At 42.9% G+C, this 26,042-nt stretch overlaps 1 protein-coding gene across 22 annotated transcripts in view; it reads left to right on the top strand.

Annotated features, from left to right (window-relative positions):
- Positions 1–26,042, top strand: part of KIAA1217 (KIAA1217 ortholog) — a 494,732-nt gene that overhangs the window by 316,023 nt on the left and 152,667 nt on the right. For all 22 annotated transcript variants that reach the window (XM_059910993.1, XM_059911016.1, XM_059910959.1 and 19 more), the window contains one exon: positions 7,491–7,689. In XM_059910993.1, coding sequence (XP_059766976.1) covers positions 7,491–7,689 — 199 coding nt within the window. The remainder of the gene's footprint in view (positions 1–7,490; positions 7,690–26,042) is intronic.

Here is a 26,042-nt window from a genome sequence, read left to right as displayed (position 1 = left end):
CAAGCTGGGGAAGGGAAATACTGATTTGCAGAGCTAAACCTAAGTCCATCTTTATGAGAATCTCAGATATGCACAGTTGGAAGTTGGTATTAGAATGGGAGGTGTGTGTGCATATATGTCCTTCTTGTTATAAGGCCCAGAAATACCTGGTTACCGGTGAACCTGGCATGTGTCCACAAACTACTCCCACGAAGCACCCAGATACACATTCAACACTGTATCATGTGTGTGTGTGTTACCAGCAGGACCCTTTTGTGCTTGCACCCAAGTTTTCTATTAAAAACAAAAGCTGATTTCTTCTCCTCTGAGTCATTAGCACCAGGGCCACCCCAAAATTACACAGTTGTTACAAAACTAAGTACAGTTCTCTCTTACACTTGTATTCCAATTCTCACATCAATCTGTCATGTTCTAGAACCGGGATGTCCTAGGTCTTTTCCCTAATTGACCATCAGGATAAGACTGGCCCAGAGGAGATGTTGGCTCAGGTTTCGTTACTCTGGCCATCAGCCACGGAAGTTGTGAGAAGTAGACAAAAAGCTGTGGGGAGACCCGGTCCCGCTGCTTTCGAAGCACCCCAGGGTGTGGGTCCCCGGATGCACCTGAGAATGGCAGGTCCTCGGTGCTGCGGCCACCTGGATGGGTTTATGTAAGGATGGAAGCCCCTATGGGAGCTCTTGGTCTTCGCATCCCCAGACCCAAACCCAGCAGAGGCCTTAGACTCTGGAAACAAGGAGGGCCGGAGAAGGGAGCGAAAGGACTGCACTGTGGTTCTAGAAAGCACTCTGAGCAAATTTCAGAGCTTAAACCTTCCATGGCCACAATTTGTCTGTTCTCCTGAGGCTAGAGGAGTGCAAAGCGGGGATGGTAAAGAAAACTAAAGTCTGGGGATCTTCCAGTGTTTGTGAACTTCAAATATTTTGCTCCTTTTGTCTTTCATAAGAGTGCATAGCACCTAGAAAAATCTCTTCAGTTGACGTCACAATTTTAACTGGATTTTGAGTTGAAAGCTTCCCAAGTGCAAGAAATGGGGTGAAAGTGTCTGAATGTCATGATTAAATTAACCATGTCAATTAGTGAGTATTAAGATAATGAGTCATTCTGAATACATTTGCATTTGCATGTGGGAAGCTTTATTCTATTTCCAAACTCTCTATGGAAATTGGGCATTCATTAAAATGAAGTAAAATTTCAGTAAGGCAACTTTGGGTTTTCTTTTTAAAATAGAACATAATCTGATGCGACACGTACGCCCTGGCTAATCAGACACCCCACTGTTGCCAACAGTTAGCGTCTTACATAAAGGTACACTTGCAGGCTTTATTTTCTGGACCTTGGCATTTCAAATTAGAGTTTACAGGGTCTGAAAAATGGGAATGACGAAACATCATCAATGCCTCCAGCTCTAATTTTCTTTTCTCTTTGCTTTTAGTCCCCAAATACAGCATTGCGTAGAATAAGAACACATTTGATCTCCTAGCAGAGCATACTGTTTATGGTGAACACTTCAGCAAATGTTTGTCCATGACCTTATGCATGTATGGCAGCCTTTTAAAAATTAATGCTCTGCAACTGTGTTGCATGCACTTGAGGAGATAAATGCAGGAACCTGGACCTTGGTGCTAGCTAGCTACATATTTCTGTAGAGCAAATGCAGTAGGGGAAATCATTTGGGGGAAACCATTTGAAGGAATCTCAGTAAACTAAAGTTTTCTGGGTGACATGATTTTTCTTCTTCTTTGTGATGTGTATCTTAGAGTGATGAAATTTTACTCCTGAAAGGACTAACCACCAACCAGTCAACCTCTGGTCTTACAGAAGAGGAAACTATGACTTAGTGAGATTGTACGTTGCCCAATTTTGGTACAAGCTGGCCGACAGACTCCTGGTTAAATGACTTTACCCCTGTCAGCTCTGGAATCCTGCAGACTTGGTCCCAGTTCCTTCTCTAGCTAGAATTTTCGGGCAAGTTGCTTCCATGATTTGTCTCCTCAGTGTAGCCAGTATTATGCAGTGGCAGTGAGGGTGAAATGAGATGACCACACAATCAATCACAGTGCAGCAGGCACTGAATTTGTGAGTTCCTTTCTCTCTCCCCACACCCCTTCACTAGGAAGACAGTCTTCCTAGAGAACCGGTCTGCACATGTTACGGATGAACCAGAGGAGGGATCTGCCTGAAGCCTCTTACCCCAGCATCCCTTGGTGATAGAAAGCCCTTTTTGAAGAAGTAAAGACTAGAAAGGATCAGTGGGGTTCAGGTGGCCTGGTTACACAGACTGCCCCTTCCTGCATGACCCCAAAGGACTTCCTGTTTGGGTGGTAGGTTTGGGATCACCTGATGATTTAGGGGAAACATCTAGAAGGTTGTGATGGAAACAGAGGGAGGTGGTCATGGGTGTCCATGAAGCACTGAAATCCAGCTTTCCAGGCCCTTGAGTCCTGCCCAGGTGGCTCAGAGAGCGTTTCCACCATTCTCTGCTTCCTGAATCTTCCCAGTTAGGGGCAGCTCTCCACTCAGAAGCTTAGGGCAGGGGCTCCAAACACCATGCTGTAGACGACGCATGACCAAGAAAAGGCTTCTCCTGAGCCAAAATGAGAACAGTAACTCCCAACAGAAAGACTTTTTTCTTAAGCCAAATCTGAATTGTGTGAGTATCCTGCCTCCCATTTTGTTGGTATTAAAATATCTTTCCTTTCTCGTGGCAACATGGTACCATACAGAGGGAAAATTTCAAGAGAGAGGGCATTTTTGGATGCCCCTTACTTTGTAAAATAAAATCTTAGTAACCCTGTATTGTGCCCTCCCCCCTAATTTTTTTAAATTAATTAATTAATTAATTTATGGCTGTGTTGGGTCTTCGTTTCTATGCGAGGGCTCTCTCTAGTTGCGGCGAGCGGGGGCCACCCTTCATTGCGGTGCGCGGGCCTCTCACCATCGCGGCCTCTCTTGTTGCGGAGCACAGGCTCCAGACGCGCAGGCTCAGTAATTGTGGCTCACGGGCCCGGTCGCTCCGCGGCATGTGGGATCCTCCCAGACCAGGGCTCAAACCCGTGTCCCCCGCACCGGCAGGCAGACTCTCAACCACTGCGCCACCAGGGAAGCCCCCCCATAATTTTTAAAAGAATGTTTAATTTGTGAAATACAAATAATGAGAACAAATGCTCCAGAGAGTTTAACTTTCTCCACAGTTATTACCAATGCTATAAACCTGTGAGCCTCATAGCTGCCCAGGCAGGGGAGCTGTTAGAATTGGTCTTTGTCTGTGATGGTTTGCTTGGAAGACACAGAGTCAACCTCAAACTGGTTCAAGTATAAGAATTGAATTAGTTGGAAGGAATAATTCGGAAAGGCCTCACCGTGTACTGGACTCAGGAGCTGGGATACCTAGGGGCCCAGATAGCTGTTCTATCTTTTAGGGTCTCCCATTGGAGTCATGGGGGTCTCTTGTCTCCCTTTTTCTATACAGATTTGCTTCATCCTTTCTCTGTACTCTTCTCTCTCTGTTTCGCATTCCCTGTGCGTGTCAGCCACAGCTTCAAATGACCTCACATTTTAAGCTCTCAGTGGATACAGACTAAAGAGCTTCTTTGTCCCAGGGCTCCATTTCCAGGAAGAGCATGTGATTGGTCCAGCCAGGTCAGGTGGCTACTGCTTGGTCCAGTCAGCTGCAACTGGGCTGGGAGTGGGTGACCATACACTGCATCACTCAAACCAGGATACCTTTGAGAGTGGAAGGGAGTTACTGCTAATACTTACACTGGGACAATAGGTGCAAAGCAGAACGGTCCAGGGATGCTACAATGTGTATTTACCCTGGATGTGGGACATTGGACATCAGGAACTTATCCATATGGGCAGGGAGGAATTCCGCAGAGAGGGGGGCATTGTTGGAGGGCCAGAACCCTTTCAAAGATGGCTAAGTGTCAAGTCAAATAACAAAAGGGGAACTTTGTCATGTATTCACTGTTACTGGAGAGGGGGTTGCCTGTACAAAAAGACGACTTGGTACTCAGCTGCTTCTGGATGGTGCATCTGTTAGCTCATTTGAGAGAGCAGAGAGGGACCTCAGAGTGGGCATAGGGGGGGCAACTCCTTTAGAGGCCACCAGCTGTCCCACTCCCTCCTCCCGTGTGCCCCCGAGTGCACACAGACCTGAGAACCTCAGTGGGTGACTTCGCTCAGACCAGCCCTAGCACCTCCTCACCTCTGCTCTCCGCCCTCTCCCGACCCATCCTGTAATGTCAGCGTTTATCCCCCAAACCCCGTCCTGTCCTGCGCTGTCACAGTGACACACCTCTTAGCGCTTCCTGTCCGACTGTTACACATATATTATCCTTGGCCCCAAAAGATACCTTAAATGCGTTATGAGCTCAAGAACCACATACAGCACATAGAGCACCTCCCGAGCCTCGCACCGTGCTGAGTACCAAGTCCCTGTTTCAAATGCTTTTTGACTTTTTTTTTTAATACGTCAAATCATAGGGTATCTGACACCAGTGTCAGCAATTTTCATTGTCTTTCCTCTGCCCTAAATGATGTCTCAGCCTCGAGCTGGCATCTGAGGGGAGAGCACGGTGTGAGAAGATTGCTAATATGCAGTGATAGTTTGCAATGAGAACGTGAATGACATAACAACGAGAGCAGGAGTTTATATTTGGAACTGAATAGCTGTGTTTAGGAAGCTTAAAAAAAAAAAAGAAGATTGAGCCCTTATATCTTTATTTTTATACATACTCCAGCCACGATGACCCTGAACAAGAAATAGAAATTTGATTTTGATTTTCTTCAAGGATTATTGCCTTTTGCAATGGAAAATGACAACTCATCAAATGCATTGCGTCTTCCGTGGGCTGCAAAGATGACCAAACACCAGAGGTTGTCATTGTAGCCATGTTGCTTCAAGTAATATTATTTCTTGGCTATTTTGCTAAACTGAATGTATTTTCTTTCTTTCTTTCTTTCTTTCTTTTTTTTTTTTTTTTTAAGTCAGGGATGAGGACATTTGAGCTTGATATTCTGCTGAGCGTAGTAACCAGCTATCTACTTCACTGAAGACCATATGAATTTACATAACTCTTGGTGAGCTGGGCAGTGATTTAGGGTTGGGTTTTTTTTTTAAGTCTGGTAATACTCTTAAAGAGTGCCAAAGCCAGATCCCAATCTTTGTAACACAAGCAGACTTTATGAAAAATAAACCTCTTCGGGGCCTTGCACGGAAACATTAACCCAAAGCAAAGAGACAAGTTAACTGTTCATGGGTGTCCTTTCTGGCCATGATAATGGGCATGTCATCTGAGCTGAGAGTTTCCTGTGGAACACCGAGACTGGCCGCCTCCATGAAGGGGGTGCAGGGGACTATGTGCTGACCTTACTCCTGTTTTCTTCTGTACAAATGTCCTAAGAGGTGTAGCAGGTGTGGGTGTCTAGATAATACAGAAGTGCTCCTGCCAAGAGGGGTCTCCTGGTACTTTTAGCAAGAAAAGGGAAAGGAACTGATCATCACATCCTCAAAGGGCTCCCCTAGAACATCAGGCACACCTGGGGCATCCCTGAAAGAGTTCTGTAGCTGAAGCCTTGAGGCAGGACCGGCTATATATAATTCTTAGTGTACTTTGTTCCAAAAAATTATTAAGGGTTTCAAGACAGCCACAGCAGAGCATGAAACCAAGCCCAGAACACTTTTAAATGCTGGGTCGGTTGTACACCCACAAAGCTGGTCCTACCTTGACAGTTAAGTGTTTTTGTGTTTTTAACTTCAAAATGCATCCTTAGGAAGACTTAGAGGACATTAAGGAATGCAAACCACCCCCCTCCTCCCAAAAAAAAACTGGCTCCTGGGGACTGCCTGTGTCCCACCACCAGCCCATCAGCACCTTGGGCATCTTAGTAAGAGAAAACTCACCTGCTGATTAATTCAGATCAGTTTGCCCTCCAGAAGGTGCCTGGAATCGTAATGAAAGCAGGGGCGGGCTTTGGGCGGAGGAAAGCTGAGATCATGCATTCATTCAGCCTAAGCCCCCCAGTTTCACTGACTCCCTTTCTTTGACCTTCTACACGTATAATCTCCAGCCTCCACACAATAGCCCAGATGATCTTATGAAAAACGTATCTGATCCTGGCCACCTCCCCCTTCTCCCTGCCTCAAAATACCTCAGTGGCATTCTGGTATCTTAGAGTCACATTGAAAATTCTCCCCTTGACGCCAAGGCTCCATGAGATCTGGGCTCTGCTGGTCTCCAGTCCCACCACGTCTCCAGTGCTTGCCACTTCTTTCTGCCTCGGGGACTTTGCACATGCTGTCCCTTCCACCTGGAATGCCTTTTTCTTTTCACCCCACCCGCTGGCTTGCCCCCTCCTCCCAACTTCCCTCATCCTTGAGGTCACAGTTTACTTGCTTTTCCAACTTTCCACCCACATACACCCCCTCCCCAGCCTGGGTTACACACTGTCAATGTCTTCAGTGTCTGTCCCCTGACTCGACTGTAAGCACCATGAGGGCAGGATCATGTCTCTTTTGTCTGTCGTTCTGTTCCCAGTACCTAGCATGTGCTAGCATGTACCTAGCAGGTGCCTGGAACATAGTAGGCACTCAGTAGGTGTCTGTTGAAAGGATAAATGGACGTACCACACAGTTCGTGGTTTAAACTTAATTATACATTATCTTGTGTTATTTGTTGTCCTTCATTCATTTCACCAATTAGTTTTGAAACTCATTCACATCAGGCAACGTGACATCTGTCTGTCTCTGAATCGCCCACAGTGCTCAGTATATGTTCAAGGAATGTTATTGACCAACATAGATTATGAGTGTTTTACACATTCAGTCCCTTGCCATTACAGTATAGATAACCAAGCGAGAAATTCAATTTTGTATTGTGTGTGTGTAAGTTATTATAGATACTGTCTGTTGATTGGCGAGGTAAGTAATAACCAAAACTAGACATAATCCAAGTTATGGGATTTCTGCCTCAAAAGAAAAAAATCAACTGTGATAGAAATATCTCCCTCACAATCATATTTTACTGATTTTGGAAACAGTCTTAATAGAAGAGTTTAAAGAACTGGGTGTGTTCAGTTTAGTCGGGTGCGAGTGCATCATCCGTGTTAGGTGATACAAACGTGCACAATCCCATCTGCTGTGATCATAACAACCACTAGAATTTGTCTGGCCAAAGGAATTGATTTGCCATCGTTCTTTCCTGTAATGTGGCTTGTCCTCAATGCCTTGCTTGAAATGGCATTTGCACAGTAGATGTCCAGTGATAAAAATCTTAAAATGGAATACTCAGGGACTTTTTTCTCTCACTAACTTTCACAACTGATACTTTGACCCACTGTGTCTTTATTTTTGTATCTAGTCCTTCCAATGGACTTTTTCTCATTGCCATGTTGTTTTTCCAGATTAGTAGACCTTGATGGCATTAAAAATATCTTCAGCATAATTAATAATAGGCTATTTTCTACTTTCTTTCAAATGCCTTTTGCAGACAAGAAGCCCCAAACTGTCTCACAGTCCTCAACCTCCCAACGTGGGTGACCCAGTGGAGCATTTATCAGAGGCGTCTGCAGATTCTTTGGAAGCCATGTCTGAGGGAGAAACTCCAAGTCCTTTCTCCAGAGGCAGCCGGACTCGAGCGAGCCTTCCGGTGGTGAGGTCGACCAACCAGACGAAAGAAAGGTCTCTGGGTAAGCTTCAAAAGGCAGTTTCTAATTTTTATTACTGCATGTGTGTATGTTTATACTTCTGAACACATACCCCTGCATCTGGATGTTAATTTGATCTTGATTTGTAAACACACAAACTACTCAGAGACTCTGTTGATATAACATCAAGCCTTGAGGAGTTACCTGCTGAAGAAGCAGCAAGTCCAACTGGTCTTTGGGGCTGGGCACATTCAGAACTGGCTGGGGTTAGTCACTCAAACAAGAGACTAGCAGTGCCTGTCGATATTCCTGGTATAAGGAACAGCAAGGGCCGGATTACAGAATGAGCCTCATTTCTTAGGGAACCTCCTCCACAGTTTCCCAATTGTGGACGGATGGGGTGTGAGCCCCATTCCACTGTCTGGCCGTCCAGGAGAGGACATGAATGGCTCCAGGAGGAAGAGGTACAAGGTGGCCAACACCCCCATGACCGGTAAGGAAAGCCAGAAACACAGGGCTGTTTTCTCTGCCACCACATGAAACGGTGGAGGGGTTTGGCAAGAGTTTGGCATAGCCTTGTCTTTCAATAAGCTTTTAGGAAAAACAGGATTCTATCCTTCTGCCTTCACTTATCGTTTGCTTTTTCATATTGGATATTCACTTTGTATCTTGCTGTGCTTTTTTTCTTCCTGCTAGCCCCTTAACAAAAGGTACAGGCCATAAAGATTTAGACCTTTTTGCAAATTGTGCTGGTGTTTCATATGCTTAACCTGCCATCTCAAGGTTCTGAGTCGGTACCTGTGTTTTTCAGCTGTTTGTGGGCAGGAAAAAGAGGGGACAGAAACAAGGTCAACCCACAGAAGGCTTCAGGGTCTGGCCTCTGCAGAAGAGAGCTGAATTCTGCCTCTTAAAACTGAGCAGATGCCTTGCTTGAAGAAGACAAGAGAGGGACGTGGGGAGGTATCCTGATTTTGTTTCCTCGGTTGCAGATGATAGCCAGAGCAGATTGGGTTCAGACATTGTCCTAGCTCTTCTGAACAAAAACAAAAAAAGCAAACAAAAAAAAACCCTGTTATTAATTTTTAACGTTCAACTTTGTATACTTCATCTTAGTTTAATAATCCAGGGTCGTCATTTTACAAATGAAAGATGAAAGCCCCAGAAAATCTGGTTTCTGTTTTTTGAGGTTGCAGAGTTAATTAAATGGCAGAAGTGGGAAGTCCCTCCAGTTCCTATTAACTCCATTTACCAATGAAGGCACGGGACTTGCAGGGGTGTGGTGCACTCAGGGAGCATACAGGGCTGGGGCAGTGTCAAGATGACACAGGCTGGGGCTTTCCATCTGGACGACAGAGCTTAGTGTTCTCTTAACCCCACTCATGCTTGAGGCAGGAGCACAGGAGCCTGCCAAGGAGTGGGATTTCTCCTCTGTGCTTTGCAGGAAATGAATGAGGTTCAGGTCTCTGTAAAGAGAGCCTGTGCTTTGCAAAGTAGAAGGAAAGATAAGAACAAACGCCTGTGCGCTCCCCCATACCTGGGGAGCAGCGAGCCTGTGGAATAACGGACCCTCCGTCTTGCAGGCAGGAATTTGCCCCACAGCCAAGTGCACTTGGCAGTGCAGGTAGATACTGGCTGCCTTTAGGAAGCAAGTCTCTGGGTGCAGGGGCTGCAGGAGCCGATGGCAGCCTTGCCCTAGGGATTGCTGAGGGCGGCTGCTGTTTTCTCCCGGGGTGGCTGCACTTGGCGAAACGCTGCTTTGCGCTGAGCGCACCTTGCTGTGAAGTTCTGGCGAGTCCCAGCACATTCGGAATGCACAGGAGGTACTTATTCTTCCAGCTCCAGGAGAATGTTTTTGGCCAGTGCTTGCCACAACTCGTGGATAGAAACCAAGGAACACAGGGAGAGGAGAGGAATGAGAAGTTTGCCCCAGCGAGGGGAGCGCCGGGGCCAGAAAATGAGGCTGGCCCTGGGCCGGCGGCTTGGTGCTGCCCCTGACCGCCTCTCTGTGGCCGATTTGCGAATGTCCTCGCGGCAGCACCTGGCCTTCACAGCGTAATTCAGTTGAGCCGGGATGGGAAATAAACAGGAAAGTGTGAGTCAGGGAGAGTCTAAACACAATCTCCCTGCCAGGGGCCTTGCTAGCCTTGTGTTCGGGAAAATCCCCGTGCGCCTGGCTGTGTTTAACACACAGACGTGGGGTCCTGGGAACAGCAGGCTCCCCAGAGAGCCCCGGAGTGGGGGCAGCGGGGTCCCCCAGCATCTCGGTGGCAAAGCGCAGCTGGGACCCCAGGCCGCAGAGGCTGCAGATGGAGACTGAGCTGGGACCTCCTGCACATCCACTCTTGGTGCCACCTGGAAGGCCAGCGTTGCCGCTGGGATCTGTACAATGTCATTTTATCTTTTTAAAAAATTCTATTATTTTTTTTATACAGCTAGTTCTTATTAGTTATCTATTTTATACATATTAGTGCATATATATCAATCCCAATATCCCAGTTCATCCCACCACCATCACTCCCCAGCCCCCCGCCCCGCCACTTTCCCCTCTTAGTGTTTGTTCTCTACATCTGTGTCTCTATTTCTGCCTTGAAAACCAGTTCATCTGTACCATTTTTCTAGATTCCACACATATGCGTTAATATACGATATTTGTTTGTCTCTTTCTGACTCAGTTCACTCTGTATGACAGTCTCTAGGTCCATCCACGTCTCTACAAATGACCCGATTTTGTTCCTTTTTATGGCTGAGTAATATTCCATTGTATGTATGTACCATGTCTTCTTTATCCATTCGTCTGTCAGTGGGCATTTAGGTTGCTTCCATGACCTGGCTATTGTAAATAGAGCTGCAGTGAACATTGGGGTACATGTGTCCTTTTGAATTATGGTTTTCTCAGGGTATATGCCCAGTAGTGGGATTGCTGGGTCATATGGTAGTTCTATTTTTAGTTTTTTAAGGAACCTCCATACTGTTCTCCATAGTGGCTGTATCACTTTACATTCCCACCAACAGTGCAAGAGGGTTCCCTTTTCTCCACACCCTCTCCAGCATTTGCTTGTAGAATTTCTGATGATGCCCATTCTAACTGGTGTGAGGTGATACCTCATTGTAGTTTTGATTTGCATTTCTCTAATATTAGTGATGTTGAGCAGCTTTTCATGTGCCTCTTGGCCATCTGTATGTCTTCTTTGGAGACATGTCTATTTAGGTCTTCTGCCCAATTTTTGACTGGTTTGTTTGTTTTTTTAATATTGAGCTGCATGAGCTGTTTAAATATTTTGGAGATTAATCCTTTGTCTGTTGATTCATTTGCAAATATTTTCTCCCATTCTGAGGGTTGTCTTTTCGTCTTGTTTATGGTTTGCTTTGCTGTGCAAAAGCTTTTAAGTTTCATTAGGTCCCATTTGTTTATTTTTGGGTTTATTTCCATTACTCTAGGAGGTGGGTCAAAAAAGATCTTGCTGTGATATATGTCAAAGAGTGTTCTTCCTATGTTTTCCTTTAAGGGTTTTATAATGTCCGGTCTTACATTGAGGTCCTTAATCCATTTTGAGTTTATTTTTGTATATGGTATTAGGGAGTGTTCTAATTTCATTCTTTTACATGTAGCTGTCCAGTTTTCCCAGCACCACTTATTGAAGAGACTGTCTTTTCACCATTGTATATCCTTGCCTCCTTTGTCACAGATTAGTTGACCATAGGTGCATGGGTTTATCTCTGGGCTTTCTATCTTTTTCCATTGATCTATGTTTCTGTTTTTGTGCCAGTACCATATTGTCTTGATTACTGTAGCTTTGTGGTATAGTCTGAAGTCAGGGAGTCTGATTCCTCCAGCTCTGTTTTTTTCCCTCAAGATTGCTTTGGCTATTCAGGGTCTTTTGTGTCTCCATACAGATTTTAAGATTTTTTGTTCTAGTTCTGTAAAAAATACAATTGGTAATTTGATAGGGATTGCACTGAATCTGTAGATTGCTTTGGGTAGTAGAGTCATTTTCACAATATTGATTCTTCCAATCCAAGAACATGGTATATCTCTCCATCTGTTTGTGTCATCTTTGATTTCTTTCATCAGTGTCTTATAATTTTCTGAGTACAGGTCTTTTACCTCCTTAGGTAGGTTTATTACTAAGTATTTTATTCTTTTTGTTTCAATGGTGAGTGGGATTGTTTCCTTAATTTCTCTTTCTGATCTTTCATTGTTAGTGTATAGGAATGCAAGAGATTTCTGTGCATTAATTTTGTATCCTGCAACTTTACCAAATTCATTGATTAGCTCTAGTAGTTTTCTGGTGGCATCTTTAGGATTATCTATGTACAGTATCATGTCATCTGCAAACAGTGACAGTTTTACATCTTCTTTTCCAATTTGTATTCCTTTTATTTCTCTTTCTTCTCTGATTGCCATGGCTAGACTCCCAAAACTATGTTGAATAATAGTGGCGAGAGTGGACATCCTTGTGTTGTTCGTGATCTTAGAGGAAATACTTTTGGTTTTTCACCATTGAGAATGATATTTGCTGTGGGTTTGTCCTATATGGCCTTTATTATATTGAGGTAGGTTCCCTCTATGCCCGCTTTCTGGAGAGTTTTTATCATAAGTGGGTGTTGAATTTTGTCAAAAGCCTTTTCTGCTTCTATTGAGATGATCATATGGTTTTTATTCTTCAGTTTGTTAGTATGGTATATCACATTGATTGATTTGCATATATTAAAGAATCCTTGCATCCCTGGGATAAATCCCACTTGATCATGGTGTATGATCCTTTTAGTGTGTTGTTGGATTCTGTTTGCTAGTATTTTGTTGAGGATTTTTGCATCTATATTCGTCAGTGATATTGGTCTGTAATTTTCTCTTTTTGTAGTATCTTTGCCTGGTTTTGGTATCAGGGTGATGGTGGCCTTGTAGAATGAGTTTGGGAGTGTTCCTTCCTCTGCAATTTTTTGGAAGAGTTTGAGAAGGATGGGTGTTAGCTCTTCTCTAAATGTTTGATAGAATTCACCTGTGAAACTATCTGGTCCTGGACTTTTGTTTGTTGGAAGATTTTTAATCACAGTATCAATTTCATTACTTGTGATTGGTCTGTTCATATTTTCTCTTCCTCCTGGTTCAGTCTTGGAAGGTTATACCTTTCTAAGAATTTGTCCATTTCTTCCAAGTTGTCCATTTTATTGGCACAGAGTTACTTGTAGTAGTCTCTTAGGATGCTTTGTATTTCTGTGGTGTCCATTGTAACTTGTCCTTTTTCATTTCTAATTTTATTGATTTGAGTCCTCTCTTTTTCTTGATGAGTTTGGCTAAAGGTTTATCAATTTTGTTTATCTTCTCAAAGAACCAGCTTTTAGTTTTATTGATCTTTGCTATTATTTTCTTTGTTTCTATTTCGCTTATTCCTGCTCTGATCTTTATGATTTCTTTTCTTCTACTAACTGGATTTTTGGTTTGCTTGTTTGTTATTCTTTCTCTAGTTCCTTTAGGTGTAAGGTTAGATCGTTTATTTGAGATTTTTCTTGTTTCTTGAGGTAGGATTGTATTGCTATAAAGTCCCCCACTATTATTGTGTTACTGTCGATTTCCTCTTTTATAACTGTTAGCATTTGCCTTATGTATTGAGGTGCTCCTATGTTGGGTGCATATATATTTATAATTGTTTTATCTTCTTCTTGGATTGATCCCTTGATCATTATGTGGTGTCCTTCCTTGTCTCTCGTAACATTCTTTATTTTAAAGTCTTTTTATCTGATATGAGTATAGCTACTCCAGCTTTCTTTTGATTTCCATTTGCATGGAATATCTTTTTCCATCCCCTCACTTTCAGTCTGTATGTGTCCCTAGGTCTGAAGTGGGTCTCTTGTAGACAGCATATATATGGGTCTTATTTTTGTATCCATTCAGCGAGCCTGTGTCTTTTGGTTGGAGCATTTAATCCATTTACATTTAAGGTAGTTATCAATATGTATGTTCCTATGACCATTTTCTTAATTGTTTTGGGTTTGTTATTGTAAGTCCTTTCCTTCGCTTGTGTTTCCTGCATAGAGAAGTTCCTTTAGCATTTGTTGTAGAGCTGGTTTGGTGGTGCTAAATTCTCTTAGCTTTTGCTTATCTGTAAGCTTTTGATTTCTCCATTGAATCTGAATGAGATCCTTGCTGGGTAGAGTCATCTTGGTTGTAGGTTCTTCCCTTTCATCACTTTAAATATATCATGCCACTCCCTTCTGGCTTGTAGAGTTTCTTCTGAGAAATCAGCTGTTAACCTTATGGGAGTTCCCTTGTATGTCATTTGTCATTTTTCCCTTGTTGCTTTTAATAATTTTTCTTTGCCTTTAATTTTTGTCAGTTTGCGTACTATGTGTCTTGGCGTGTTTCTCCTTGGGTTTATCCTGCCTGGGACTCTCTGCACTTCCTGGACTTGGGTGGCTATTTCCTTTCCCATGTTAGGGAAGTTTCAGACTGTAATCTCTTCAAACATTTTCTCAGGTCCCTTCTCGCCCTCTTCTCCTTCCGGGACCCCTATAATGCAAATCTTGGTGTGTTTAATGTTGTCCCAGAGGTCTCCTAGGCTGTCTTCATTTCTTTTCATTCTTCTTTCTTTATTCTGTTCTGCGGCAATGAATTCCACCATTCTGTCTTCCAGGTCACTTATCCATTCTTCTCCCTCAGTTATTCTGCTATTGATTCCTTCTAGTGTATTTTTCATTTCAGTTATTGTATTGTTCATCTCTGTTTGTTTGTTCTTCAATTCTTCTAGGTCTTTGTTAAACATTTCTTGTGTCTTCTCGATCTTTGCCTCCATCCTTTTGCCAAGGTCCTGGATCATCGTCACTATCATTATTCTGAATTCTTTTTCTGGAAGGTTGCCTATCTCCACTTCATTTAGTTGTTTTTCTGGGGTTTTATCTTGTTCCTTCATCTGGTACATAGTCCTCTGCCTTTTCATTTTGTCTATCTTTCTGTGAATGTGGTTTTCATTCCACAGGCTGCAGAATTTTAGTTCTTCTTGCTTCTGCTGTCTGCCCTCTCTTCTTTTATCTTAATCCACAGAATTTTAGGATCTCCCCCCCAAGTCCTGTTGGTTTTGTGTTTATTTAAAATGGTCCTAGTTGGTTCATCATGGGTTATTGCATTAATTTTGATTTTTAAAAATGTCTCATTAAAATATTATTTTATTTTGATTATTGAGTTTGGTGGGGAGGAGCCTTAAATTTTGCACCCAAGGAGAGTGCCTCACTCTCCTCACCCCAGTAGCTGCCTGTGTGTCACCCCAGGGACTTCACATCTCATGGGGTGACCTCCAGCCACAGAGCCCAGAAGGGGCAGAGTTGGGAAAGCCCAGCTCCCAGGCTTCACTTATGCACATACGCATTGTGTCACTGGAGCCGTCCCCCAGCTCTGGGAGCCACATCTGGACCAATCCACCAACCACTCCTGCTCCCTGGAGGGGATGCAACCTTGCTGTCTCTCTAGGCAGCCTGTGCCTGGAGATAAACCTGCCAGCTTAATCATTTTTCCACTTGGATAATCCCTCCTTTCTACTACTTTGGCATAGTAGAAAGGGAGAAGCAGGAGGAGGCTGGGCTTGGTGCATTGCACAGAGGCTGTTAGAAGCCGTACAAGAGAGAGAAGGTTTAGCCCTAAGCTGCTGTTTAAGACAGAGAAGTTAGACATTGCTGGTGTCTGTATATATTCTTTCTCCGATGCTGTCCTGCATGCAAGGTGTGAGCTTCTCATTCTGGCACTTCAGGCAGGACCAAATGACAGCAAAACCCAGAAATCTTTCTGATGCTGAGGGCCAACTAGTCACTCTTGGAGATTTACAAAGCAGAAAGGTAAAGAAAGAATTTGATCAGTGGCTCTGATTTAGAACGTGACCGGGTTCCAAAAACCTATCACCTCTAAATCTTCACTTGTACAGAGTGGTGGGGTCCCCAAGCCCTCCACCCATCCAGAGACCAAATGAAATTCTTCTCAGTGGAATTTATGCCATTTCTGCTTCCCTCTCTCTTCAGTGAAAAGAGAGACCATTAGGAGAAAGGAAGTTTACAAAAGAAAGTAAAAACAGTTTTGCAGTAGATTTGGGTTTTAGAAATAATTTCCGTGAAAAATTGTCCCGCTGATATTAGGTCTGGGTCTTAATGATGGAGTCGTTTCCTTTTAATCATTGCTGTCTTATAAATGTCTGTCTGGAATGCAACCACGGGCAGGGGCTGCTGTCTGGCTTCTTTGTGGTCGGCCTCGGGGGAAAGGATAGCCACAAGATGTTCCCACCCTTCTGTGTACCCTCAGGAATTTGAAAATAAAACTCATGTGAAAACAAGAACAGCAACTTCCTTCTCCCTGCAGCCAGATGCCTTGGTTGACCGTATCCTGAATGGTTAGCCTTGGAAAAGACACCTCCCTTACCAGCCCATCAGCCAGAGGTGCTGCCATTTCTGTAACAAATTACCTGTTAAACACTCAGACTCAACAAGCAAGAATGATTTTAAAAGGCTCGGGAGTATTTTAAACTAATTGAAGGAGAACTTGCCCAACGCGTGTCACTTCTTCGTGGCTGTTCTTTTATTTAAAGGTGGTAACAGTGATGGTGACCATTTGCTGGTGGGGGTATTTAAGGAACAGAAGGTTCTCTGTTGTCAGAATCGCCCCTCCTGTGCAGAAGAGTGGGTAGGAGGTTAGAGAAAAAGATGGCGGAAACGTCCATCTGTAAAGCGGAAAACCAAGAAGGTTTATGGGCAAAGACTGTGAGCCTCGTATTAGATTGCGCATGAAGAGCTATCCCTAGGCTAGTTTAAAAAAGATATGAATTTCAGACAAATGGAAAGGTGTGTATTGCTCTATAGAGTAAGTGAAGCGCTTATGGAATTTGCTTTCCTAAGTGCCAGTAGTGATTGACATGTAATATTATAAAAACTAAAATTTACGGAAGAGAGTTTGATTGCAGGTCAGTAGCTTTGGGGCACGTTCCTGACCTTTTTAAGGTGCAATCAAAGAAAAGGTCAGAGGATCGTCTCTAGCTTGGGAACTCAGTGGGCAGGGTGGGAGGACTTGGTGACCGGCTGGCGTGGTCCACTCCAATCTCCTTCTGGCGTGCCTCCCTTTACTTTGGAGGCTGGAAGGCAGACCCATTCTGGAATAGAAGATGCGCTGGGTTCTGGAAGTAGGGACCAAGGCGTTCGTGGAGGCTTTGGGTTTTCTTTAGTATCATTTGCTGAGAGGTCTCTAGGCAGGTCACTCGCTTGATAGGGTTGAAAGTCAGGGTGCCAGACGTCCATTCTTCTCCTTCCGAGGGTGCAGGTGTGGTCTGGCTTTTCAGCAGGACCAGCAGTTTCCTGACTTCCAAAGTGGAATCACAGTGGTCCAGGGCTGTGACTCTGGACCGGAAGCTTCCTCCTCATCAAACGGGTTCTGCAACGTCCCAGTTCTCCAGTGAACTTTCAGTTCAGTGATTCCACAAGCCATTTAATAAATCTGTTTGGGTTTTTTGTTTGTTTGTTTGTTTTGCTTAAAGCTGGAGTTGGTTCAGTTGTCTGCAGCTGAACCCTGACAGATACACGGGGTCTGATTTGCTCTTTTTGTAGAAGTTGTAGTGCCTGCCTCTTCTTCACGTTCTAGAAAATATGGCAAGTAGCGGTAGATACAGACTGATGACTTTTAGAGACTTGGCAGTGAACTGGAGAATGAACTGGAGGTGTGGTTTCCCAATTGTGTTCCTCAGAGCTCTGGAGTTTTGTGGAGTTTTCTCTACTATAAATGTTGTACTTTCATATAAGATTTCATTTGACAAATGAGCTATGCTGAACTGCTAACACCCACACAGTAAAAAACATTAAGTAGACCAAGGGGCGTTGGAGAATAAGGAAAGAGAGAAGTTATGAAGAAATTTCCTTTCAATAACGGGAGTCCTCGAGTACTTCTATTTGGCTATATCGGGTGAGTCAAAAAGATTGTCTCTTAGGTTTTTTGCACTTGATATCATGAATGTCCTAAAAGGTAATTTTTTAAAAAAGTGAATCAATCTTTAAGCTAAGGGAGAAAAAATGGATTTGGGACTGGGAATTAACCACTGAAAGGAATATTTCAAGAAATCCTCTGGTATAGCAAAACATGTTTTTGTGATACAAGTAATCACCCCCCAATTTTCCTTTATAAGCTTGGATTTTCATATATGAGGTTTTCTGAAAGAAGGGAGTACTTATCCAAGTTTACCCACTTGGCTCTTAAATTCACCCATAAGAAAGAATGTTCTTGCAAAAGATTGTGTAGACTCATGATTTGTTTGTACTTACTTTAAAAAATAAAGTTAGTCAGATGTCTTTCAAAATCCTTTGCTATTAACATTCCTGGGTTGAAACTTTAGGACAGATTTCTCAGACTTTGAGGAAATGATTTAGTTAACGCGGTACCTACAGAGTTCCGTGCCCTTTACCGACATCTCGAGGATTGCTTTGCAGACAGGGTGCAGGTAGGGAAAGCATCAATGAAGGTGAATAGAAGGTTTGGTGGAATCTAAGGGTCGGAGCCCTCCCCAAGCCACCATTAATTTACCGTCTGTTGGCTGAGTACCAATGAAAAGACTTGCGGAAGACTTGAGGTGTACTGTTTCTGTTCCCTCCTTTACAGCTGGGGTGTTGCTAAACCTGGACCACGGTCACCTTTTTGTAAACTTAACAGCAAACATTTCTAAACTGCAGGTGGAGCTATAGGGCTAAATAGCTGGAAAGGTGACTTCAGTTTCCTAAGCTATTTCAGAAAATCAATCTGCCTATAAGCCAGTGTGAAATATTTCTCTCTCTCTGTCACAGCCATGAAACCCCATTCAAACCCAGAGATCTAGATAATGTTTATGCTTTTTTTTCTGATGTTAAAATACCCTTATTCAAAAAAGAACTCTTCATCAGGTTTCATAAGACAACAGAAGAAAGCAAGGCAAGTTTTATCTGTATAAGGTATAAATTACTTCTCTACATCCAAAATAGATTTGATTTGGCTTAAAACAGTAATAGTATATAAGAACCATTAAAACAAGAATTAATACAAGTAGCAGTTGGGCATAATATGTGTGCCAGGAAAATTAGGATAAGAATAATTGCTGTAATTACAACTGAGACAAAAAAAGAAGATAAAAGGAGAAACGTAATGAGCTCCATGAATTTCATGATTTAAGAAGAGGTTTATAGCAGCCCATTTAGAACATTATAATCCAAGAACCCCTGTATCTTAATGTTGTTGACATCATATTATGTAATAGACAGTTATATTTAACAGTTGTTTTACGGAAAGTTTCCTTGTCTAAAACTTCAAAATCCAAGGACGTAGTATGAAACCATCCTATTAGAGGTTATGTCTTTTGGACTCTGTAGGTTTCTAGTGATCTAATCTGATACAGGGAATGAGTTCATACTGTCTTGATAATTCACCTGGCCCCCCCAGGTGGTTGGCCCTTGGCTATTAATCATCTCATCAGGGTGGGTAACTTCAGATAGAGAGGAAAATTTGAGAAGCATGTCATGGCTGAAGGCTTGAAAGGAAAAAGAGAGTTGAAGAAGAAATCTCTCCCCGAATTCCAAATTCCTAATAATACCAACTGTTACTCTATACTCTCTCCAGGGATGAGCTTGACAGTATCTGGATTGAGATGATGTACACTGATATACTCTGCTACAGTTTGGTTGGAACAAGAGATGAGACATTGAACTACTTTTGGGGAAAAAAATTTCATTTACCGGTTGCTGTTGTTTTCCTTTGCCTCAAAAACTCTACCTAAAATCTGTTGACTATGCCTTGCTATTTTTTCTGGTAAGTGCAAAATTCATTGCACCCTTAAGAGTTTCTTTCCAAGTTAGTTTGTTTTGTCAAAGCTGACTTTAAAACATAATCCTTTACATGCATCTAATTCTATAAGAGTTCGCACACATTTTTTGCACCTGCTTTTAAAGACGATTCTATGAACTGCTAAAAATAATATTAAGATGCAAGCCAGCTTTATGTCATATACCCAAGTAAAATTCCATCCTTGGTGCCCTCATCCTAAACGTGGCCTCCAGAGAGCCGCCTGCTGACATCTGGAAACTGAGATTTGTGGCAGCTTCTTCTATTTCAGGCAGAGTGTAAGAACAGAGGGAAATTCACATCTGCGTTGTTAGAGGGTAGATGTATATCTTCTTAGGCAAAGGAATTGGTGATTTTCCATCGAATTTCTCAAGTAAGCTCTGTGACAGGGGATTGCAGCTAAGTGGCTTCGGGTCTGGAGATGAGGTCCTGTCTGCACCTCACCTAGCTGCATGAGGTCCAGTCTCCATTCCAGAAGCTGCTTTTGAGCACGACAGTAGGTGAGTGCCACGGCGCCACCACGATGGTCTTTAGTTTCTTATCAGTTTGAGCCACTCTCTGAGGGACTGTTATTGGCCAAGCTGTATCTTCCCCTATTCCCCCACCTCCAAGTTCGTATGTTGAAGTCCTAACCCCTAGTACCTCAGAATGTGACTGTCTTAGGAGAAAGGCCTTTAAAAAGGTAATTAAGTTAGAATGAGGTCACAAGGGTGGGCCCTCATCCGATAGGGCTGGTGTCCTTATAAGAAGAGAAGGTTAGGACACAGACAGGTGCAGAGGGAAGGCCATGTGAGGACACGGGGGGAAGACTGCCATCTATGAGCCAAGGAGAGAAGCCTCCGAAGAAACCAATCCTGCTGACACCTTGGTCTCAGACTTCTAGCCTTCAGAACAGTGAGAGAATAGATTTCTGCTGTGAAACCCCCCAGTCTGTGGAATTTTGTTATGGCGGCCCCCGCACACTAACACAGAGACTCAGGACACTCTTTTCCTCCTACTTCCTTTCTCATATGAGGAGACAGTCAGGTTTATGGCAGTTGTCACAAACTTAAAGTATTTCTTTTTTTTTTTTTTTTTTTTTTTTAAGCTTTTTTTTTGTGTGTGTACATGGCACTACAGTTACTCTTTTTATTTTATTTATTTATTTATTTATTTATGGCTGTGTTGGGTCTTCATTTCTGTGCGAGGGCTTTCTCTAGTTGTGGCAAGTGGGGGCCACTCTTCATCGCGGTGCGCGGGCCTCTCCCTGTCGCGGCCTCTCTTGTTGCGGGGCACAGGCTCCAGACGCGCAGGCTCAGTAGTTGTGGCTCACGGGCCTAGTTGCTCCGCGGCATGTGGGATCTTCCCAGACCAGGGCTCGAACCCGTGACCCCTGCATTGGCAGGCAGATTCTCAACCACTGCGCCACCAGGGAAGCCCAACTTAAAGTATTTCTTTCTTCAAGACAGTAAAATTAGATTCGTCAAGTTTTCTGTTTATTTTGAGTTGAGTTTTATTCTATCCTCTTCCACCTTTGCTCAGTGCATCAACTTGGTTTCTTAGCATTGCAAGGGAAAATTTTAAACTCTTGGGACAGATTCATCTTCCATGACTACTTTTCTGTCTGACATCTCCCCAGCCCCATCCTCAGATTTAGCAAATGAAAGTTGCTTCACATCTAAGTGACTTAACTGGATTCCATCAAGAAAAGCTCCGAATGTCATCATGCCGAGTTTGAGGTCTCAGAAGTTTGGTGATGTCATTAAAAATGATATTCCCACCAACTTTCCACTTTCAGAATTTTTCTAAGGTGTTAATTGGCTTTCAGGCGTCTCTGGCTAAATGTCTCCCAGTAATATTAAAGCTAAACATGATAAAAATAAATCCTTCATTTTTTTTCCTCCCCAAGTTTTGCCTATTTCTCAATTTTTTTTCTCCATTCATGTATTTATGCATTTATTAAGAATCTGTTCAGTTCCTGGCACTGTTAAAGGTGTCATGGTGAGTTATTTAAAAAATATATGAAATCTGGTTCTTGTATTCAAGGAATTTTCAGTAAACTAAAGACACATGGTAACCATGTAAGGTCTTTAAAATATACGTAAATCAAAGAGTACACAGATGAAGCTGTGCATACACCCAGCCATACTGGCCTCCTGGCTGTGCCACATCAGGGATAGACCCATGCTGCTCTCTCTGTCTGGACTCAGCCCCCATTCACAGGCCCCCATGTCTGCACGGCCCCTCCTCACTTCATTCAGAGCTGAGCTCAAATGGCCTCATCCGAGAGCCCTCCCCTGCGTAAGATGGCACCCACCCTGCCAATCCTTTTTGCATCCTTTCTCATGACACATCATTTGGGACAGTGGTTCTCAAATTTTAGCCGAGATATTATTAAAACACAGGCGTCTGGCTCTGCTTATTGCATTTATGGTTCAGTGGATCTGGGGTGAGACCCAAGAAGTTGCAGCTCTAGCTAGTTCCTAGGTGATGCTGGCGCTTCTGGTCAGGGGATCACTGATTCAGGGTAATATTGTGCCCTAGGAAAGATTTTAACGTGTCATTACAATGTAGCACCACATGAGGGCGCTTTAATCGGTTCACAGTAGGGCATGGAAAGTAGTCCTCATACTTTGGCAGGAAAATATGGAGGCCTTAAATGTCTGGCCTGGTTCACGTCCTTGAACTAGAGTATTTAATTCCAGCTCACGTGACTGGCAGGACCCTCGCAAGAAGTATGGGGTGCACATCCTCCTGCAGCAAGCTGTAGAGCCAGCCTGCTAAGCTAGGGCTGTCTTGCCATCTGCTCTGCGCATTTCCTATTTTTGATCCTTATTTGATCGGTGAACTACCTTTATCTTCCACCTCATCACCCAGCTTGACACACTTGGAAATGTCGGTAGAGCCAACAATGGAAAGGTAGCTGGACTTTTCACAGGACTTCATGCCTCTCTCTACCATGTTCCAGTTTCCTCAGTTCAGGTGTTCCCCCCACCAGCGTCCTGCCCTTGTCTGCCCCAGGGGAACCCTGGCCCCAGTCATGGTCAGTTAGCACCCAGGTATTGGTACTGCTTGTTGTACTGACAAGGCAGAGGCAGATGGACGAGGCCAGTGCTGAAGACTTTCCTGGAGGAGAGAGTTCCCTTGGTTTTGCATGATTCTAGAGCAGCGTTCTTTCATATGCTTTCATTTGCCTTCATAAAAAGAGTCAAGTAATATAGGAACCTTTTTAAGAGTAAAAGAGTTCAATTTAACATATTAATTGAGTACATTTTAATTTTTATTTATTTACTTATTTTTGGCTGTGTTGGGTCTTCGTTTCTGTGCGAGGGCTTTCTCTAGTTGCGGCGAGTGGGGGCCACTCTTCATCACGGTGCGCAGGCCTCTCACTATCGCGGCCTCTCTTGTTGCGGAGCGCAGGCTCCAGACGCGCAGGCTCAGTAGTTGTGGCTCACGGGCCTCGTTGCTCCGCGGCATGTGGGATCTTCCCAGACCAGGGCTCGAACCCGTGTTCCCTGCATTGGCAGGCAGATTCTCAACCACTGCGCCACCAGGGAAGCCCTTGAGTACATTTTAAATACCTGCAATACACATGGTGCTGTATTAGGTAGGAAGAAAGAAAATCATTCTTTTAATAAATACTTACTGAGTTCCTACTAGCACGGCCCTGGGTGCAATCAACAAAAGAGTCACAACCCTCTGATCTTCTAGAGCTTCTATTCTGTTGGGAGAGGCGGAGGATAAACAAATAAAATAGAGAATAGATGGTATAAATACTAAGGAGAAAAATAAAATAGGGGCAGCGGTATAGGGAGTGCTGAAGAGATGAAGGTGTTAGAGTTGTCATTTTGAAAAGGATGGACAGGGAGAGCATCACTGAGAAAGTGGCACGTGAGCCATGATCCAGAGCACGTGAAGATGTGAGCCGCACAGATTTCTGGGGGAGGAGAATTCCAGGCAGAGGGATCGGCCAATGCAAAGACTTTGAGCAAGGGCACACCAAGAGCATTCAAGGAGCAGCAAGGAGACCACTGTGATTGGAGTCACTCTGTGACAGAGGAGTAGGGAATGAGGTTGGAGAAGCCACGGGAGCCGAACAGTATAGGGCTTTGACAACAGCAAAGGCTTGGGCTACGCTGTCCTCAGCGTGACGGGGATGGCTGTATTGCAGAATTATGAGCAGTGGCATCGCTCCCATTTTAAAGATTGTATTGTGGCTGCTGGGTTTGGAATAGACTAAAGGGAGTCTGGGCACATGTTGCGAAGACCAGTTAGGAGTCTTGGCATAATGTGGGGAGATGAGAAGGTTAGCAGTGGAAGCGGTGAGAAGAATTTGGATTCTGTAGGTGTTCTGAAATTAGAGTAAGAAGGATCCCTGCCATGCAGGGGGTCTAATGAAGGAGGCGTACATATAAGAAATCACCATAGCAGCTATATTTACGAAGCACTCACTCTATGCCAGATATGCAAATCTAACACATGGTACAGCAAAACCAGGATCTGAACCCTGGCAGTCTGTCTGCAGAGCCCACATGCTAAACCACTATACTGAAAAGAGAAAGCAAGAAGAAGTCAGAAAACAGTGGAATAATATCTTCAAAAGGCTGGGGAAAATATGACTTTTAATGAATATTTCTTTAACCGGCAAAATTATTACTTAAGAGTGAGGGCAAAAAGAAGACATTTTCAGGTAAATGGATTAACAGTATTTAGCATTCACAGGCTCTGGCTGAAAGAACTAGTAGCATATGTATTTCACACAAAAATCCTCAACAAAATATTAGCAAATCAGATCCAAAAATGTATTAAAAAAATACATCACCACTGAGTGGGATTTATTCCAGGTATGCAAGGCTGGTTCTGTGTTTGAAATACAGTCAGTGTAATCTACCATATCAACAGGCTAAAGGAGAAGAAATCATATGATTATATCAACTGGCACATAAAAAGCATTTGAAAAAACCAATACCCACATATGATTTTTAAAAAACTCCTAGCAAACTAGGAATGGAGGGGAACTTTCTCACATCATAAAGAGCATCTACAAGAAAAACCTACTGCTAACATCATGCTTAATAACGAGAGACTGAAAGCTTTCCCTCTAAGTTTGGGAACAAGGCAGGAATGTCCAACCTCGCGACTCTTATTCAACATAATTCGGGAAGGTCTAGCCAGTTCAGCAGACAAGAAAAAGCCATTTGGAAAAGAAAATATAAAACTGTCTGTTTCCAAGTAATGTTATCTACATAGAAAATCCCAAAGAATGTACCAAAACAACAACAATGACGACAACCCTCTTGCAGAATAAGTGAGTTCAGCAAGGTCACAGGATCCAGGATTAACATACAGACTCAATTGCATTTCTGTATACCAGCAGCAAACACCTGGAAGCTAAAATAAAAGGCATAATAGCATTCACAATTGCTCTGAAGAAAATTAAATATTAAGTATAAATCTAACAAAACATGGATAGATCTGTATGCTGAAAATTACAATATGCTGAGGAAAGTAATCAAAGACCTAATAAGTGAAGAGACACTGTTTTCATCAATTGGAAGCCTCAGCAAAGTAAAGATGTCTGTTTTCCCCAAATTGATCTATGGGTTTAAAACAATTCCTGTTAAAATCACAGCAAGATTTTTTTGAAACATAAACAAGCTTATTCTGAAATTTATATAAAATGGCAAAGGAGCCTTTTATAGACTATTTAGAATAGCTAAGACAATTTTGACAAAGAAGAATAGAATGGGAGAACTCAATTTACCTGATTTCAAGCCTTACCATAGAGCTATAGAAATCAAGACTGTACCGTATTAGCAGGGGGGTAGACACATAGATCAAGGAAACAGAATAGAGGACCCAGAAATACCCCCATAAAATTATGCTGAACTGATTTTTGACAAAATTGAAAAAGCAATTCAATGAAAGAAAGACAGCTTTTTCAACAAGTGACACTGGATCAATTGGACATCCACAGGCAGAAAAGAGAACTTTAACCTAATTCCCACACTTGTACAAAAATTAACTCAAAATAGATCATGGACTTTAATTTAATATGTAAAACTATAAAAACCTTTAGAAAAAGATAAGAGATGTTATTCAGGACTTGGAGCTTTGTGAAGAGTTCTTAGATGTGACACCAAAAGCACAATCCATAAAAAGAAAAACTAAAATAGACCTTATCCAAAAAAGGGTCCAAAAAAATGGACCCTGTTAAGATGAAAATATAAGCTACAATCTGGGAGAAAAATATTTGTAGTCATGTAACTGACAAAGGACTAATGTTTAAAATATACAAAGAACTCAAACTCAACAGTAAAATATCAAACAATCCAATTAGAAAAGGGACAAAATACGGTAAGAGACATTTCAACTGGAAAGGATGTACGGATAGTAAATAAGGACATGGAAATATGTTCATCACTAGCTTTTGGGGAAGTGCAGATTTAAATATAGTGCAGAGATATCACTACACATATGTCAGAGTGGTTGAAATTTAAAATAATGATAACACCAAGTGTTAACAAGGATGCAGATAAACTGGGTCACTCATACATTGCTGGTGGGAATGTAAAATGGTACAGTCACTCTG

The sequence above is a fragment of the Balaenoptera ricei genome, chromosome 2 (genome assembly GCF_028023285.1).
Source record: "Balaenoptera ricei isolate mBalRic1 chromosome 2, mBalRic1.hap2, whole genome shotgun sequence".
Taxonomy (NCBI): Eukaryota; Metazoa; Chordata; class Mammalia; order Artiodactyla; family Balaenopteridae; genus Balaenoptera; species Balaenoptera ricei.
The sequence above is the reverse complement of the archived record's forward strand: the minus strand, read 5'-3'. Positions and strand labels throughout refer to the sequence as shown.